Source organism: Scylla paramamosain, chromosome 24 (genome assembly GCF_035594125.1).
Source record: "Scylla paramamosain isolate STU-SP2022 chromosome 24, ASM3559412v1, whole genome shotgun sequence".
Classification (NCBI taxonomy): Eukaryota; Metazoa; Arthropoda; class Malacostraca; order Decapoda; family Portunidae; genus Scylla; species Scylla paramamosain.
In genome coordinates this window covers 18,350,592-18,367,436 of record NC_087174.1, presented here as the reverse complement: position 1 = coordinate 18,367,436, position 16,845 = coordinate 18,350,592, and the positions used below count along the sequence as shown (strand labels likewise).

Below are 16,845 nucleotides of genomic sequence, written 5' to 3'. Positions count from 1 at the left end.
ATACGCCGATAGTGTTAGCGCCCAGCGTTGGATACGACTTGATGCCATCACAGGCACTGGGCGAGTTTCATTAAACAGACTTTTAAGTGGCTGATGGTCTGAAATGATCTCAAAATGGCGGCCATACAAGTAATTATGAAATTTCTTAACACCAAATATTATTGCCAAACCTTCTTTCTCTACCTGAGCATACTTGCGTTCAGCTATGCTCAGGGATCGGGATGCGAAAGCAATCGGTTTTCTCCTCTCCAGACTCCAAACGGTGTGCAAGGACTGCTCCCAATCCGTATGGTGACGCGTCACAGGTGAGCAGGAGGGGCTTGCTGCTGTCATAATGCACCAACACCTTGGAGCTCGCCAACAGTTGTTTCGATGTGGCAAGGGCACGCTGCTGTTCTGGTCCCCATTGCCATTCCACGTCCCGTTGCAGTAATCTGTACAAGGGAGCAAATACTGTGGAGAGATTAGGAATGTATCTGCCATAATAATTAACAAGCCCCAAATACGCCTTTAGTTCAGTGATGTTGCTTGGTGTGGGTGCCTTTATAACAGCTTGAACCTTGTCCTCGGACGGGTGCAGCCCTTCCGCATTAATTTTATGTCCTAAATATGTTACTTCTGGTGCCTGAAACACACACTTCTTTAACTTCAGTTTCACCCCCGCGTCATCCATACGCCTCAAAACTTCTGTCAGGTTACTCAGATGTTCCCTTTCCGTCTTCCCTGTCACTAATACATCATCCCTGTCACTAATACATCATCCAAGTACACCACCACGTGAGGGATACCTTGCAGTAAGTTCTCCATAACTCTCTGGAATATTCCTGGCGCCGAGGAGACTCCGTATGGTAAGCGATTATATACGAATAACCCCTTATGTGTATTTATCGTTACATATTTTTTTGATTCCTCTTCCAGTGGTAGTTGTGAATAAGCATGTGACAGGTCTAATTTTGAAAAAGTCTTCCCTCCTGACAAATTTGCTAATAAATCCTCAACCTTCGGTATCGGGTAACTGTCCACTCTAGACACGCGGTTCACAGTCATCTTGTAGTCCCCACAAATACGTATGGATTTGTCTCCCTTAACTATCGGGACTATTGGCGCCGCCCACTCTGAGAACTGCACAGGTTCAATTACTCCATCGTTAACTAGCCGTTCCAACTCGTGCTCCACTTTGTCTTTCAAGGCGTAGGGCAACGGGCGAGCTTTGAAAAACTTGGGTTGTGCCTCCTTATCCACATGTAGGGTCGCCTTTGTGTTTCTGATGAGACCCAACTCCTCTTTGAAAACATTACTAAAACTGCGAATGACCTTATCACACTCTGACCGACAACTATAAACTGCAACCCAGTCTAGCTTAATTTGTTTCAACCAGTTTCTCCCCATCAAACTCGGGCCGTCTCCATCCACTACCACCAACGGCAGAACTTTCGACTGGTTGTTATAATTAACCTCCACATTCACTTCCCCCATCACTTTCAATAAGTCTCCACTGTAGGTGCGTAACACTACGTCGGAATACTCGAGCACCGGCTTGCACGTATCCTTCCAGCTTTCTTCATACACTTTCTGACTTATAATGGACACCGCAGCACCAGTATCCACTTCCATGGGAATAGCCACCTTGTTAACTTCTGGGTGAACAATCACAGGTGGTTCACGAGCCCCCCGCACTGTATACAAGGTGTATTCTTCCCCAGTTGTCTCACCGTCCTCCTCTTCACCCTCAATCTTGTGCATTTTCCTTTCCATGTCTGCTTTATTTCGACACATCCTTGCCAAGTGTCCCACTTTCTTACATTTAAAACAGGTAGCACGTGCAAAATGACAGCTAGGAGCCACATGCGGACCCCCACACCTGTAGCACTGTGGTCGAGGATTCGTTCGCACCCACGGTGTCTCTTGAATTTTTCTTCCTTCCCCGCGCCTCTCCTGAATCTTGTTCACTTGACTGCTGCGGTACTCCCCAGCCTGTTGTAGGTCTTCAGTGTCTTTTGCCGCAGCCTCCATAGCCAGAGCAGTTGCCTCTGCCTTCTTGAAGTCCAAATTCCCATCTGCCAACAACCTTGCTTGTATTTTTCGGTCGTCAATTCCACACACCAGACGATCTCGTAACATGTCAGGTAGTTGGTTTCCGTACGCACAGTGCTCCGCTAATTTCCGAAGGTCAGTAATGTAAGAAGACACAGATTCAGTTGGTTGCTTGAATCGTGAGTTGAATTTGAAGCGCTTCATGATTACTGACGGTTTCGGGCACATGTGATTCTCCAACAGCACTTTGAGGTCACTGTACGACTTGTCGGCTGGCTTCTCTGGTAGGCAGAGTGACCTTATCACTTCGTAGGTTCTTGCTCCACAAACAGCCAATAAAGTAGATTTCTTTTTTTTCTCTTCAATAATGTCGTTGGCTTCAAAAAAATGCTCCAGCCGCTCCACATATTGAGTCCACACCTCGGCATCCTGGTTAAATTCTTCTACTTTGCCAATAGATCCCATCCTCGTCGCCAATGTAATAACTGCAGGATTGAGACGTAGTAAGAGATGGACTCCAGGGGTAACAATGTATTAAGGAGCGGCTACCCGCTTGCCGGCTGGAGCTGAACTGGCTCCATACAGAGAGAAGCTTCCGAAATCAACTAGTATGAACTAATACATAAACCAATACATGAAGCAGTGAATGACAAGTAGTACTTTGGTAGTAACAATTATAACACGAGGCGAGGTTGAAGCTGTTAAATTTACATTCTCTAGAGAGACGTAGGTTAAGAGGGGACCTGATAGAAGTCTTTAAGTGGTATAAGGGTTATAACAAGGATCAGCAACCAGGGTAGAACGCTAAATAACGGGTTCAAGTTTGAAAAATTTATGTTTAGGAAGGAGATAGGAAGAAATTGGTTCTCAAATAGAGTGGTAGATGAGTGGAACGGACTCAGTAATCATGTTGTTAGTGCTAGAACACTGGTGAGCTTTAAGAGTAGATTAGACGGGTTTATGGATGGGGATGATAGGTGGAAATAGGTAGGTATATTTCACAGAGGGACTGCCACGTGTAGGCCTAGTCGCTTCTTGCAGCTTCCCTTATTTCTTATGTTCTTATGTTCTTATGTACTACTACTACTACTACTACTACTACTACTACTACTACTACTACTACTACAACTACTACTACTACTACTAGTACTACTACTACTACTACTTCTACTACTACTACTATAATCTGTCTCATGTAAAGTGACGAAGGGAAGCCCTCCCTGCGGGTCCCTGAGATTGGCTGATGGAAAGTGGGCGGCGCAGTTTTAGTCTGGATTAATTTTGATGATCAGGAAGGTGTGGGTGAGGTGGTGATCTACCGCTAATTCTTACCCAAACCTCCCCCCCCCGCCCCCCCCCCTCTCTCTCTCTCTCTCCTCTCTCTCTCTCTCTCTCTCTCTCTCTCTCTCTCTCTCTCTCTCTCTCTCTCTCTCTCTCTCTCTCTCTCTCTCTCTCAGCTCTGCCCTGGCTTTGATAGGGTATGAATGTATACCTACAACAGTTCTAGAGGACTGTAGAACCTCCCACAGTTGTAGTCAAACTAGCATGGCTTGGTCACCAGATTGGATCATAGACCCGCTTTTTTTAAACATCGTATTAGTAATTACGAAGCAGAAAGCCCCACGGTTGTATTTGGTTTTACTAATCCCACAATAGCGTTCGTTAAACACTGAATGGAAGCCACAACGTATGGTTTTAAATTATAAGCTTTGCGCATAGGCTTAGCAGCTCTGGTTCCTTCAGCGACGAGGAAAAGTTGTTGAATTTTATGTTATTTTATGTTATTGCTCATTTGCATTTTCCTTCCTGCTATAGCTAAAGAAAGAGTTGATCTATCCAGATGTGCCTTCAGAATCATCATACAATGTATAATAGTGAAGAAATCTATAATTGTATGGTGATGTTCGGAGCCATCGCGAGACAGGCTTGATCAAAGGCGAAGGGCGGACCTATTTTGGCTTGTAATATAGTTAATAGTGAGCGTTTCTCACTGAACGTATCCGTAGACACACGTGAGTTGTTCCTTTGTGTAAAATATTAAAGGAAACGTGAAAATTCATCTAGTTACTTGAAAAATTAAAAGCACACGCATCCATGTCGAGGCCAACGGAATCGTCGTCCAAGAGACGAGTCGGAGGTTTTATAATACTAGATAAATGTGAATTACAATATTATTGCTGATATTTTCTTTACCCTCGTAGTAACGAATGATAATCATGCTTGCTCAAGAAGCAATATCAGTAAAAAATAATCCCATAACCAAACTAAACCTAACTTAACCTAAATGAACTTCAAAAATTGCTGTCACCATTATAAGTAATTTTCGGTGGATATATATATATATATATATATATATATATATATATATATATATATATATATATATATATATATATATATATATATATATATATATATATATATATATATATATATATATATATATATATATATATATATATATATATATATGGGGTTCAGATTGATCAGAATGAGAAGTTCTGTTTAACAAGGGTAAGAAAAGCAAAAGTGAGACTTTTGAGAGAGTAAAATAATACCAGGACTTGTCAGGTGACAGTGAACGCTGGCCGTAAACAAACCATAATTCTTCAGGCTGCAAACCGGAACACGACTTTTCTAGCGCCGAAATCTACTGATTTAGAGGATGCATACAATTTTTCTTTCGCATAGGAACACTTTGGTACATTTTAATATATCTAACGTAATTTTCCGTTGCATAGGACTGGTAAACATCATTGAGGTTTGCTGTTGGGGAAGGATAGTTCCCCACTTCATTTCCAATACGACTTTGGGTTTGTCGACCTAACCCGAGCTGGAAAAGAGCTTAAAAAATCGAAAGCGACTACACTGGCATTAGGAAATGCTAACACCACGTTTAAAAATTCGGGCCACAGTCATGGAGACATCAAGTGTTGTAGACGTTATGGAAGATCTTGTTGTAAGTGTTTCTGACTCTGATTATGAGTGGGGACAACGGCAACAAAATCGTCGAAAATTGAAGGCGGTCGTTCCAGTCGCTGATCGCCAGTTACAGGTAGAGCAGGAGCTCCATACCCTGGAGGAGGAAGGCAGTCTACAGAAGTGAATGTGTTTTGCTTATGACAACATGATGACCTTGTCACAGAAGAGAGTGTGAACGGCACAGTTGGCAGTGACATATCGAGGGTTTCGACCATTGTTGAAGGAGGGAGCGAATCTGCCTGTTGTGACTGGACTGGAAAACTGTGGTGAACCATTTGATAAATACTGGATTCCAAGGTACTGTGCTTGTTGATCTTGGCAAGGGAGAAAAGTTCATTAAAGTGTTTATACCGCCCTATGATAAGGAACTGGATTCGGAGTTGCTGCGGAGTGGTGATGAGAACATTGTCTGGGCCAAGCGTCAAGGGATTAACAGGCAAGAGAAGGTAAGTGTTGTGGCACTCATGAAGGGTGTGGCTCCAGAATGCATATGGGTGCCAGTTAATGGTTGGAGGAAGATTAGGAAGTATATAGAGTTGCCTCTTATGTGTTTCAATTGCTGTCTATACGGGCATAAAGCTTGGTACTGCCAGTATAATACGGTGTGCCGATTTTGCGGTGGAAAGCACAACACTAAGGAATGTGCAGAGAAGATTAAAGGTACGGTGATTTCTCCCAAGGCAACTGTGGTGGGACTCATGACGCTAGTTCAAGTAAGTGTGGGGAGAGGACCTCATTAATGAAGTGAAGGCAATAGCTTCGAAGCAGTTTGTCTCTGCAGTTATACCTCTAAGGAACGCGTGGTTCCCGCTAATGGATGAGCCTAAGTTGGCAACAGCAGAGTCGGTATCGGAACCTGCTCCATTTTCTGAAGCAAATCGTGTGAATCTGACTACTAAAAAACCCTATGATGGAGTGTAAATGAGACATCATATTCCTCACAGGTCCAGCCGGAGGGATGTGGCAGATCTAGTTGATTTTGAGGAGGCAACACCATCTACAATAAGAAGTAGCTCTTAACATTTTGAGCTGTTATCTTCCACATGACACAGGAACATGGACAAGCATCAGACTGAAAATGAGGCTGCAAGTTTTCTCCTAAGTTGTGTTCTAAGGCATGTCGTCAAGTTGGCTGAAGAAAATAAGAAACTACGTGAAAGAATTCAAAGGTTAGAAGAATGCCGAGGAAGAGAGCGATCACAGCGTGATCAACAACAGGAGTCTGCACTGGAACGCGGAACTGAGCAGAGTGTGGGATGGAAAGGGTGATACACGAACTGACGTTGTGAAGATGAGGCTGAGATTAGGTTACGAATATTATTGGCAGTAGAAAGAAATATCTACTATGAAGAAGACACGGTGCAGGGTGTGTGGGGCTCAGAATGGCCACTCTCTTGAGCATTTTGTACTGAGGTGCTCGTGTCTGACAGCTTTGAAACAATAACGTCGATAATGTGACGGACCAGATAATATGGATGTTGCAGAATGGAGTAATAGAAGACAAGTATAAGGACTTTGCTCCACCACGATAATTCTTTGTATGATTGTTTCATGATGCATGTATTAATTATTGTACTTTTGTAATTCCTGGATGGAAGATTAGTGAAATGTTTTTATTGTTTGTGGGGATTCCTTTGATTGTCATTTATTCGTATGTAACTGTATTTGTGACAGTTGTCGTTGATGTACTGGTGACATGTTTAATTGTGCACTGTTACTGTTCCAGGATTGTTTTTGTTTTTGTGATTATGAATGGTTATGTTTTTTGATAACTGTGGCATTGGATGAAATCAGAAATCTGTTTCATCCTATTGTCTTATAATTCAGCAATGACAATTAAATAATCTCTCTCTCTCTCTCTCTCTCTCTCTCTCTCTCTCTCTCTCTCTCTCTCTCTCTCTCTCTCTCTCTCTCTCTCTCTCTCTCTCTCTCTCTCTCTCTCTCTCTCTCTCTCTCTCTCATTGTTTGAATGCGAAGTTTAGGTTGAGGCACCAAGAAGACATACCATTTATTACTCGTCCATCATCCATATAGTTTCTCGCCACAGCAAAAACTTCCCTCACTCCTAATCAGACATCTTTCCTCACAAATTTTAGTATTCTGTCTTCCTGCCGGGCGATTCCTCTCCTCCACACCCTCATCCCTCAGGACCCTCACCTTTCCACAACTTGACCAGAACACACACACACACACACACACACACACACACACACACACACACACACACACACACACACACACACACACACACACACACACACGCACACATGTACGTACGCATTACATATGCATTTATTACCCTTCGTTCCTCCTTCCCGCCTTGTTGTGCGTACAGTATTGCATGTATAAGAAAGATGCATAAGTCCTCGCCTTAAACTCACATTATGACATTAATAGTTCGGTATAATAAAGTTTTATGTTTGTGGTGAAGACACAAGAAAGGAAAGCACCGTGTGAGGACTTAAACAGTTAGTCCTCACTCTCTTCTTCCTCAAAAATATCCACTTCTCTTTCACCATCCACCTCCATCATCCATTCTTACAATTATTCATAGATTTTTTTTTTAAGTGCTGGCATTCAGTTTTTACACCACACACACACACACACACACACACACACACACACACACACACACACATGCATGGACAGGAAGAGGGAGTTGAGGAAGGGTGAGTTTGGAATGTCAAGGTCAGGTCATTAATTCTCACGCGGTCACCTGCGTTCCATGAGGACTCTTGACTTACTCTTTCTTGATAGATGCGTTCATGTTTTCGTGCTTATTGATACAATCTCGTGACTTTGCATTCCATATAGTGTCATGATGTTTAATTTCATTGTATCTAATACTACAAATTAAACCAAGTTACTCGGACCTTAATCGAACAGTTATCGTCACAGTGGTGACCGCAGTGGCCCAGACCAAGTCCAGGCACAGCGCGGTGGACTCTCTCTGCTCCCGTCACTCACTTATTTCTCCTACGGTGTATTTCACCACCCCTCATTGCCTTCTGCATCTTAAAATTCATGCTGATTCTTGTATCCTGTCTTGATAAATTTATTCACGGTGACTTTGTGGTGCTTCACGTAAAGCTTACGACTGTAAGCTTTAAAATAGGGAGGTGCTGTCAAACTATCAATTTCCCACTGCCTTCTGACCAGCCTGTCTTAGAATCTGTCAACCAATCAGCAGCCACTTTCATCCAGTCACCATCCACTGCGTAGTTTTGCCTTTCCTCTCACCCCCGCAGGAAGAGCAAGCTTCGTCACTTTATGGAAGACAAAGTATACCACTACTATTACTACTGTTCCTACGACGATTTCAAAATTTGAGAATACGTGTACTATGTGAAAATGTCTTAAACGTGACATCATTTATCTATATAGGTACGAGGCAATGAGATATATATTTTATTGGTATACTGAATAGGGAGCCAGCTGTTGTTTTTCCATACTTTTTTTTTCTTAAGTAATATGAGACACAGTACTATGATTACAACCTGTCACTGAAATCCTGATTCTCTCCCCCTACAGGTAACTCCCTCCTCACCTTCCTTCCATTAGCTCATGTTATCATTCCGTATTGTTTAGAAATATGAGGCACAGTACCATACGACCTGTTCCTGAAAACTGTGACACCCACTGACCTCTCTCTCTCTCTCTCTCTCTCTCTCTCTACAGATAATTTTCTCCTCACTTCACACCTTCCTTACTCACGTTTCCTGGCGCCTACATGAGGCCTCAACTGAGGTTGAGTGTGTAGGGCTTCCATTTTACAACTTGTTTTCGCTGTCTTTTCAGTTATTCTAATAAATATTTTTTTTAAGATAGTATAAAAGAGACTGGACTGTGCATACGAAAGCATAGAAAAGTCGCTGTGTTGGTGCTTCTGGAAAAAAAGGGGTGTGTTGAGCGTAGTCTGTGGTATCCGTGTTGTCCAGATGGAAGTATATTGTTTGTTTCGAGATAGTTTCTGAGTCTTATGTTGATGATTTTTTTCCAGTATTTTGCCAGACACTTCAAGGAGAGATATTGGTCGGAAATTAGAGGGGTCTGTGGATGGTTTGTTGGGTTTAGGTATGAGTTTCATTATGGCTTGTTTGAATACTTTAGGGAAGTATCCCACAGAAAGGGAAATATTTAGTAATTTTGTGTATGTTTGTAGTGTTTCTTCCGGTGAGTTTTGGAGTATAATTTTGTTTATTTTTGTGTGTCCAGGTGTGTTGGTTTTTAGTTGTTTTATTACCTTCTTTTACATCTTGTATTGTGATTTTTTGCTGTGAAATAGTTGTCGGTGTTTAGATTATTGGTATTGATCTGTTGGTAGGGGAGGATTTGTATTCTGTGGTTACTGATGTAGTTGTTTACTGTGTGGTCGGTTTGGGGGTCGAAATTAAGATTTTCCGTTGGACTGACTGTAAAGACTGCTCCAAATATCTCTAAAGAATTTTTCCTAGGCTTTTCCGTCGTATATATATATATATATATATATATATATATATATATATATATATATATATATATATATATATATATATATATATATATATATATATATATATATATATATATATATATATATATATATATATTTTTTTTTTTTTCTTTTTTTTTTCTTTTTTTTTTTCATGTACTAGGTAAGGTTTGTGATCTGTTTGGTTTCCTTTAAGTTTTTTTAATGTTAAACCAAAAAATTTTTGTGTCTTTGTGAAGTGTATTTAGTCCTTTTATTTTGTTTTCCTAATTTTTGTTGTTCTGCTTTTTTACATTCCACTATCATAACTTGTTTCGTGGTTTTGTGTGTTATATATTTAGGGCAGCTCCATCCAGATTTTAAGCTTTGTACTAACTGGTTGCGCCATCATTGTAATTCTTTTATTTAGTGGTTATATATAAGCGTTTGTGTTGTTATGTAGCTTTTTGTTGGGATTTGTGTCTTCATTGTTGAAGTTATTGCTGCAACCCATTCTGTTTGTGAGTCTTCTAGTGTTCGTTGTAGTGTGTTTGTATTCTTATTGGTTGAGATGTAATTTTGATAATTACAGGTATGTGGTTAGGCAGGGTTGTGGGACCAGGGTGGATTTGTAGGTTATATGCTTTGTTATTTGAGAGTATTTTGTCACGGGTGAGGAGGTCTTGTGTCTAAAGAATGTGGGGAAATCTGAGCCAAAATGTCTTATCTTATTGTTATTTATTAGCATTATTAATGCTTTTCCCACATCGTTTACCTGTCTCTCGTCTAGGGCAGGGTAGCGGACGTTCATATGACCGATGATATAAGTTGGAATTGCTTGGGAGGATATTGTGTGGGAACCTGAGATTAGTAAGTAGGATCTGCGAGGTGGGCGATAAGTGATGGCTATATTTATGTGACCGGTGTTTGTTTCCATGGTGATTTGTATTATATCAGCGTCGTAATCATCTTTTATTCTGTGTTTCAGGTTGTGTTTTAATGGAATGGCTGATTCGTCGTGCTGTTCGTCACTGGAGTTTGTAAGGTAAGTGTAGTGGTTATGTATTTTGATGTTTTCATGTGTCTTCATTCCACGGCCATTGAGTAGTACTGTGTCTAGATTGATTTCCTTATAGATATTGCCGAGAGTGGTTCTGTTGTTTTTCCAGTTATGTACATTGTGTTGTATGATGTATATTGTGTCTGTGTTCTCCATGTTGGAGTACTGTTGTTGTGTTATATTAATGTGTTGAGATTGAGAATGGTGTGGTTTACTTTGTTGTTTGCCTTGTGATTGATTTGCCACCTTTGCTAGGAGGTGGGCTTCTTTCTTGTTGCAAGCTATAGCGTATTTTCCTAAATGCTGCGTCATCTACGATTTTCCAAACATTCTATAGTTTTATTTCGTTATTTATTAGGTAGCTGTATGTTTCATTATTAGAGTATTCAGCATTTGTGAATGCCCTCTTTTAGCTGTCTCAAGTAAAGTTGTCCTTTGGGCCATCCTACGCTTTTTTTTGGTGATGATTCGTAGTCCTATTTCAGTGCCCTTTATTTTTTCAAGTGGTGGTGGTGCTTCTTCTGTATGGTCTTGTGATTCGACATCAGCTTCTTTCATTTCTTCTTCCTCCTCTTCCTGTTCTTCCTGTTCTGTCTGTTGGACTCTCGTACTGATGTCTGAATCAGGGATTTTTGCCAAGCTGATAAGATCTTTGGAGGGAGGGTTCTTCAGTAGATTTACTGTGGGTAATTTGTTGAATTTAAATACTTTGTTGAGTTCTTCATTGTAGGTGCTAGGTTGCACCATGTTGCAGATGTGTGCGTGAATGATACAGGCGGGGATGGTTGCAGCAGTGTCTTTCTGGAACAGGCGAGTTACTTGTGGAGCATGAATTTTTGTTGTTTTGGTTGCTTGGCTGTATGTGATGTTGCTGTTTTTCTTTTTTCTTTTGTTATTCTTGATTTCCTTTTCTTTCTTTTTTTTTCTTATTTTTTTTTTTAGGAAATTATTGGCCAACGTTCCGTGAGGTCCCTCGCAATGGATGCATTTCTTTGTTGCAGATGTGCAGTCCTTCCATGTGCTCCCGCACTCAGAGCAGATCTTGTACTCTTTGAATTGGGACATTTATTATTAGTAGGGTATTCTTTTAATTTGTAGTATCGTATGCATGTCAGGACGGGGATAAATTCATCAACTTTTTGTGTGAAGGGATGCTCATGTGAAATGTGGCTAGCTTGGCTGTGTTAGTTTGATTGAAGCAAATCTTCATAAGTCTTGTTTTGGGTATTTTGAAGGTATTATCTATGCCCTCTTGGATCCATTCATTCTCGTTGATGAGTTTTTCGTCTATTTCCTTTTCAGTTCATGAGATTATGTAGTCATCTACGTTGAACAAGATTACAGTTCTTTTGGCTCTTAGTTCTGGTGGTGGCATCGGTTTGAATCCTTTGTCTTTTAAACCTGCGTGGCAGAGTCCTTGGAAGATCTTGTCTACATCGTTGTCAGTCCTGGTTAGTGCAATAAATCCATTATGTAGTGGAATGATCCTGGTAGCACAGATGAGGCTCTCGGAGAGGGTTTTTAGCAGGCTTTGTTTGGTGATGGGTCCAGAGTCTTGGTGTTTTATCTTCACTCTAGCCGTGGTGTCATAGGCTTGGATGATGTGAACAGAGTTAGGAAAAAAGGTAAGGAGCCTGCCTAGGCAGAACAGTTTAGTGTCCCGGCTGCTAACAGCTGTCGCAGACACCCTGTTCTGCACTCTAACCCTGTCCGAGTTTTTGCCAGAGCTTTCTAGTGGGTTTAAAGCGTGCTTTGTAAAGGCCCCCTTTATGCAAGCCAGAAGTCACGTAGTTCTTTTCTTCATATAATGCTATCCTCTTCCGATTCTTACTGGCCACCATAGTTATCGTACCGCACACAGCCTGGTCCTGCCTGGGACGGCTACTCGCTCAGGCTGTTGCCCGAGTTTGACTGGGCCAGCTAGGCGCCGCGTGGACAACACTACGGTTGTGCCTGTGGACTTAACCCAGTTGTGGGCAGTGCCCGTCGAGCTGTGCTTGATCGTCTGGACGGGCTTTAAACAGGCGCTCAAGATGTACAAGAACAGCATCAAGCAGGTAGTGTGGTAGCAAGAAGCCCGAAGTGGAAGCCAGGCGGCGGTGAAGGACGGTAAGAAAAGGCAACGCACGTGGTTAAGGGCGAAGCAGCCAGAAACGGCAACCGAGAATTCCTCGAAGAAACTTCACAGTAGAAACCGCAAGGCAGCAGGTAGCAGGTTGCCCAGAAGAAGAAAGGTCAATGCAACAACAGAACATGGAGGGGCGAGCTAGCAAGCAACCCGAGCGGTGCTTGGGACATGGAGCAAAAGCACAGGACGATCACACAAGCACATTGTAGAAGCACTGGGAACCACCGTTGTCACCAAATTATGTTCTACCGCACTGTTCAAATGCTCTTGGGGGTCAAAGGAAACACTGCCTTGACCGGCTTCCATATATATTTAGGAAAACTGTCAACAGACACGTAGTCGTGACCGGCTTGGCCAGAGGGGCAGGCCGTGACTAAGTCAGACACACAATGCACTGAACCCATGACTGGCCTGGGCACAGGCAAGCCGTGACTGACTAGGCGTACGGGAAGACGTCACAAAGAGATCCCGCTAAAACAAAAAGGGGACGAGAAGCGTATTAAACTGATAAAATAAATAAATGATAAATAAGAATAGTAGTAATGATAATTATATTAATAATGAAAAGAAAATGAACATATATACATATGATGATATGGGTATTATTATGTGCCTTTAGTATTGTATTTGTGCCTTTGATATTAGTATTGTGTAAATGTACGTAATCCTTCAGTGCATACTGTGAGGAAAGAAAGCTCAGTTATTCTAGTTTCTTCATATTTTTCTATCAATTCTGTTCAAGTTGTAGGAAAGGAGCAAAGCAGAAATAGATAAGTAGTTCCAGAGTTGACCTGGGGCTTTAGTTTTGTGTAAATGTAATCATTTAATGCAATGTTTTGAGTGAAAGAATACCTAGTTATGATTTATTGTAGTTTTTTTTTTTTTCATATTCCTCTCTCGATGCGTTTCAAGTCGTAGGTAGGGAGCGAAGCAGAAAAATACTGACGGTTCCAGAGTTGACCTGCGCCTTTTGTGTTGTAAATGTAAACTTTTAGTACAGGGGTTCTCAAACATTTTTTGGCTACGACTCCTATAAATTACTTCCATAGATTCCTTATCCACTCCCCCAGCAACAAAGCGTTTCTGACAATCACTATGACACATTTCCGTCTTCGTGTATCTGCTTGCCTTTCTATGTAAGCATGTATGTACTTTATGAAGTGGTCAAGTTGGCTTCGAAGGTGAATGGCTATGGCTCCTTTCATGTTATCCAAACATGCGTGTAATTTATTCTCTTCAACGATGTCTTCCAGTAAGGGAAACATTTCAACATTTCCCTCTTCGCATTTCACAGGCCATCGTTCCAGCTTCCTTTTGAATGCATTTACCTCGTCGGAATGAATTTACTTTTGTCAAAATGTTTGTATTTGGGTATCGGCAAGCTCAGCTCATTCAGATTTCATAAATGCTTGCAAGATATGCAAGTTTTGCTAGCCATGTGGAGTCACACAAATGAACATTACGCGTAAGTGTGGACCCGCATTCAAGAAAAAAGAGGCGAACATCACTCATCCCTCACCTGATGCAGACGTGTGAGAACCTTGCCTCGGGAGAGTCAGCTGGTCTCTGTGTGGAGTAATAGAACCTCATGGTCTGAACCCGTGTCCCTACAAAGTGTGGCAAACAATCTGGCGTTCAGTGACCGTGATTTTATAAAATTCACAATTTTTAACTGCAGTTTCAGGAACACTGTTTAACTCTGGAACAAGAGCGTTGCTAGCGAGAGCTTCAGGATGAATAATACAGTGAGTAAAATTGACATTAGGAGCCACCTGTAAGACTTTACCTCTTAGTCCTTTGCTTTTACCCGTCATTGTCCCAGCTCCGTTTGTGCACACACCAACACACTGGTCCCAAGCTCCCAGCTCTCAGCTCTTTGAAAATAACATCCCCTGTGCATGTTCCTTCCAGAATAAAGCAAAAAAAAAGTTTTTTACCATGACCTGGATGTTTGGTTTGCAAGTGTCTTAATTTTCAGTGGCTTCAGGCTTTCGTGTGCAAGGACTTCAAAACACAGAACACACTGAGGATAATGAATCTCATTATCCAGCAAGTAAATCCATATTGCATAAATTCTTCCTGATCACACTGGGATGTTTTTTTGCGTTAGGTCAGTCATGGCCTTTATTCCCACTTGATGTGCATGGCTGCTTGGAATTGCTGGGAATCAACATTATCGGATGTTTCAGTGATATCTGCTAATGTGTCCTTATAGCTTTGCAAATTAGCCACTGTTGCACGGCACAATCAAATGGCAACTACGAGTATGTCACGAGCACAGTTCCAGGAGTCTTACGAAATTATACTGATGGCTTCCTCACAAAATACACGCCTTTACTGAGTGCATATGCCACTTGCAGCCATGCAAATAATTATAAAATAAATTTTTCTTAAGTGAAGATATACATTACAAAGTAATAGCTATTATTAACACTGCTAGACTTAGTGTGGAGAACTATGTACAGCGAAGAAAGCATGCATACATAACATTGCTTCATGATGCATTAACGAGCATTGGGCAGGTCTATTACGAATAATACGTACTAGACGCGTTAGGATAATTAGTGAGAGGAGGAGGAGGAGGAGGAGGAGGAGAGATTGCAAGATCTCGTTACCTCTCAAAATAATTTCGCGACCCCTCTGGGGATCGGAACTTTACCATGAGAAACTGCTTTAGTTAGTTATGATGATGAAAGAATGTTTAATTAGTATGTAGGGAATGAAAAAACGAGTCATGTAAGGTGATCTCGTATGATTAATGATTTTGGAATATGCGAATGTTCGTTATATCATATTTATTGTAACCAAAGAATCACCAAGAATAAGTTAAAAAGAAGAAAGAAGAAAAATATGTCATAGACAAGAATGATGAAAAGAAGGAGTAAGAAAGTAAAAAGGAAAATGAGGAAAGAAGATGATAAACACAAAAACAGGTACCAAGATTACAAGAAGCTTTCACCGTGATAAATGAGAGACAAGACGTGACCACCGAGAACAATAAGATGCGGCGAGTCATCACAAGACTAACAGATTCGGTTACAAGAAGAGATACCCAGGTGGCTATCACTAAATTAGTACAGAAGAGAAGCAGAGGTCACCGGCAGCAAATGACATAGGCAAGACAGACATCCGGCACATCATAGGAAACGCCGCCTCCTTGTTCCTGATTAGAAGAAGAAGCGATTCACCGAAGTTACTCGAAAATTAACCTTATTGAAAGTTATGGAAAAATAAACCCTATAATCGATGTATTGAAGAATTAATCTTACAGAAATGGAAGCATTCTTGGGACAAAAAAAAAAAAAAAAAATCGCTCTAACATCACGGAGTATATTATGAGGTGTAGACAGAAGGAGACAGAGAGGCAAACTAGACAGAGCTGTCAGGCCAGACACGGTCAAGGTGGGCAAGCCGCTTGACATAGTACCAGTAAGAAGAGCTTGACAGTTATAATGCAGTCCACAATAATATGTTGGTGTTATATATTGACAGAAGGGAACTGGGTATGTGTAAGATGTATTTTCTCATTGAATATTAGTAGCGGGGTTTATATGTGTAGGATGTCTTTTATTGCGTAAAGTAATTCGAACTGAAAATGTAATGTGAAGTGTTTCGAGTTATTTAATGGAAATTATTTGAAGAAGAATGAATCTAATTTTTACTTTTTTTTTTCTTCGTTTTAGGATGCTGTGCATAACAGTCGGAAGTCGTACATGATTGTGTGAGTGTAAATATATGTAAATAATACAAATTAAGTAAAGTCTATAATAACTTAAACTAACATTTGTGGGTTCCCTTGAACCCACAAATGTTAGTTTAACAAATTTAGGGAAGCAACAAGATCGTGCAACATAGAAGCACGACACATTTCCTTCCGTATAACCAAAGATTCTGCATACTAGGACGGTCCACTTCAACGGGCGAGCTGGTCGACGCGAGAAGACATCGCCGACAAGCGGCCATAGGGATAAAACAATCAGCCGTCGCTCTGAAGATAGTGGGGAGAGGTGCGATTTGTCCACTCAGCCAGCTTTTTATTCGCATATACATTGCCAAGATGGGTATTCAGTATTGCTCGGCAATTTACTGTTCAAATAATTTCAAGTGGAATAAGAATTTGTACTTTATTCACTTTCCTAAGGATCCTGAGAGGTGAGGTAATGTTTTGTACACTCGAAAGTTCCTCCTTAC

At 41.1% G+C, this 16,845-nt stretch overlaps 1 protein-coding gene across 1 annotated transcript; it reads right to left on the bottom strand.

Moving 5' to 3' along the window:
* Positions 1–729: 729 nt before the first annotated feature.
* On the bottom strand, positions 730–2,499 carry LOC135112906 (uncharacterized protein K02A2.6-like). The gene has a single exon (XM_064027857.1). It carries the CDS (start codon positions 2,497–2,499, stop codon positions 730–732), a length of 1,770 nt encoding a protein of 589 aa, XP_063883927.1.
* Between the last annotated feature and the right edge of the window lie 14,346 nt (positions 2,500–16,845).

Coding starts and splice junctions, on each gene's coding strand:
- LOC135112906 (XM_064027857.1), bottom strand. CDS start 2,499: ATGGGATCTATTGGCAAAGTAGAAGAATTTAACCAGGATGCCGAGGTG.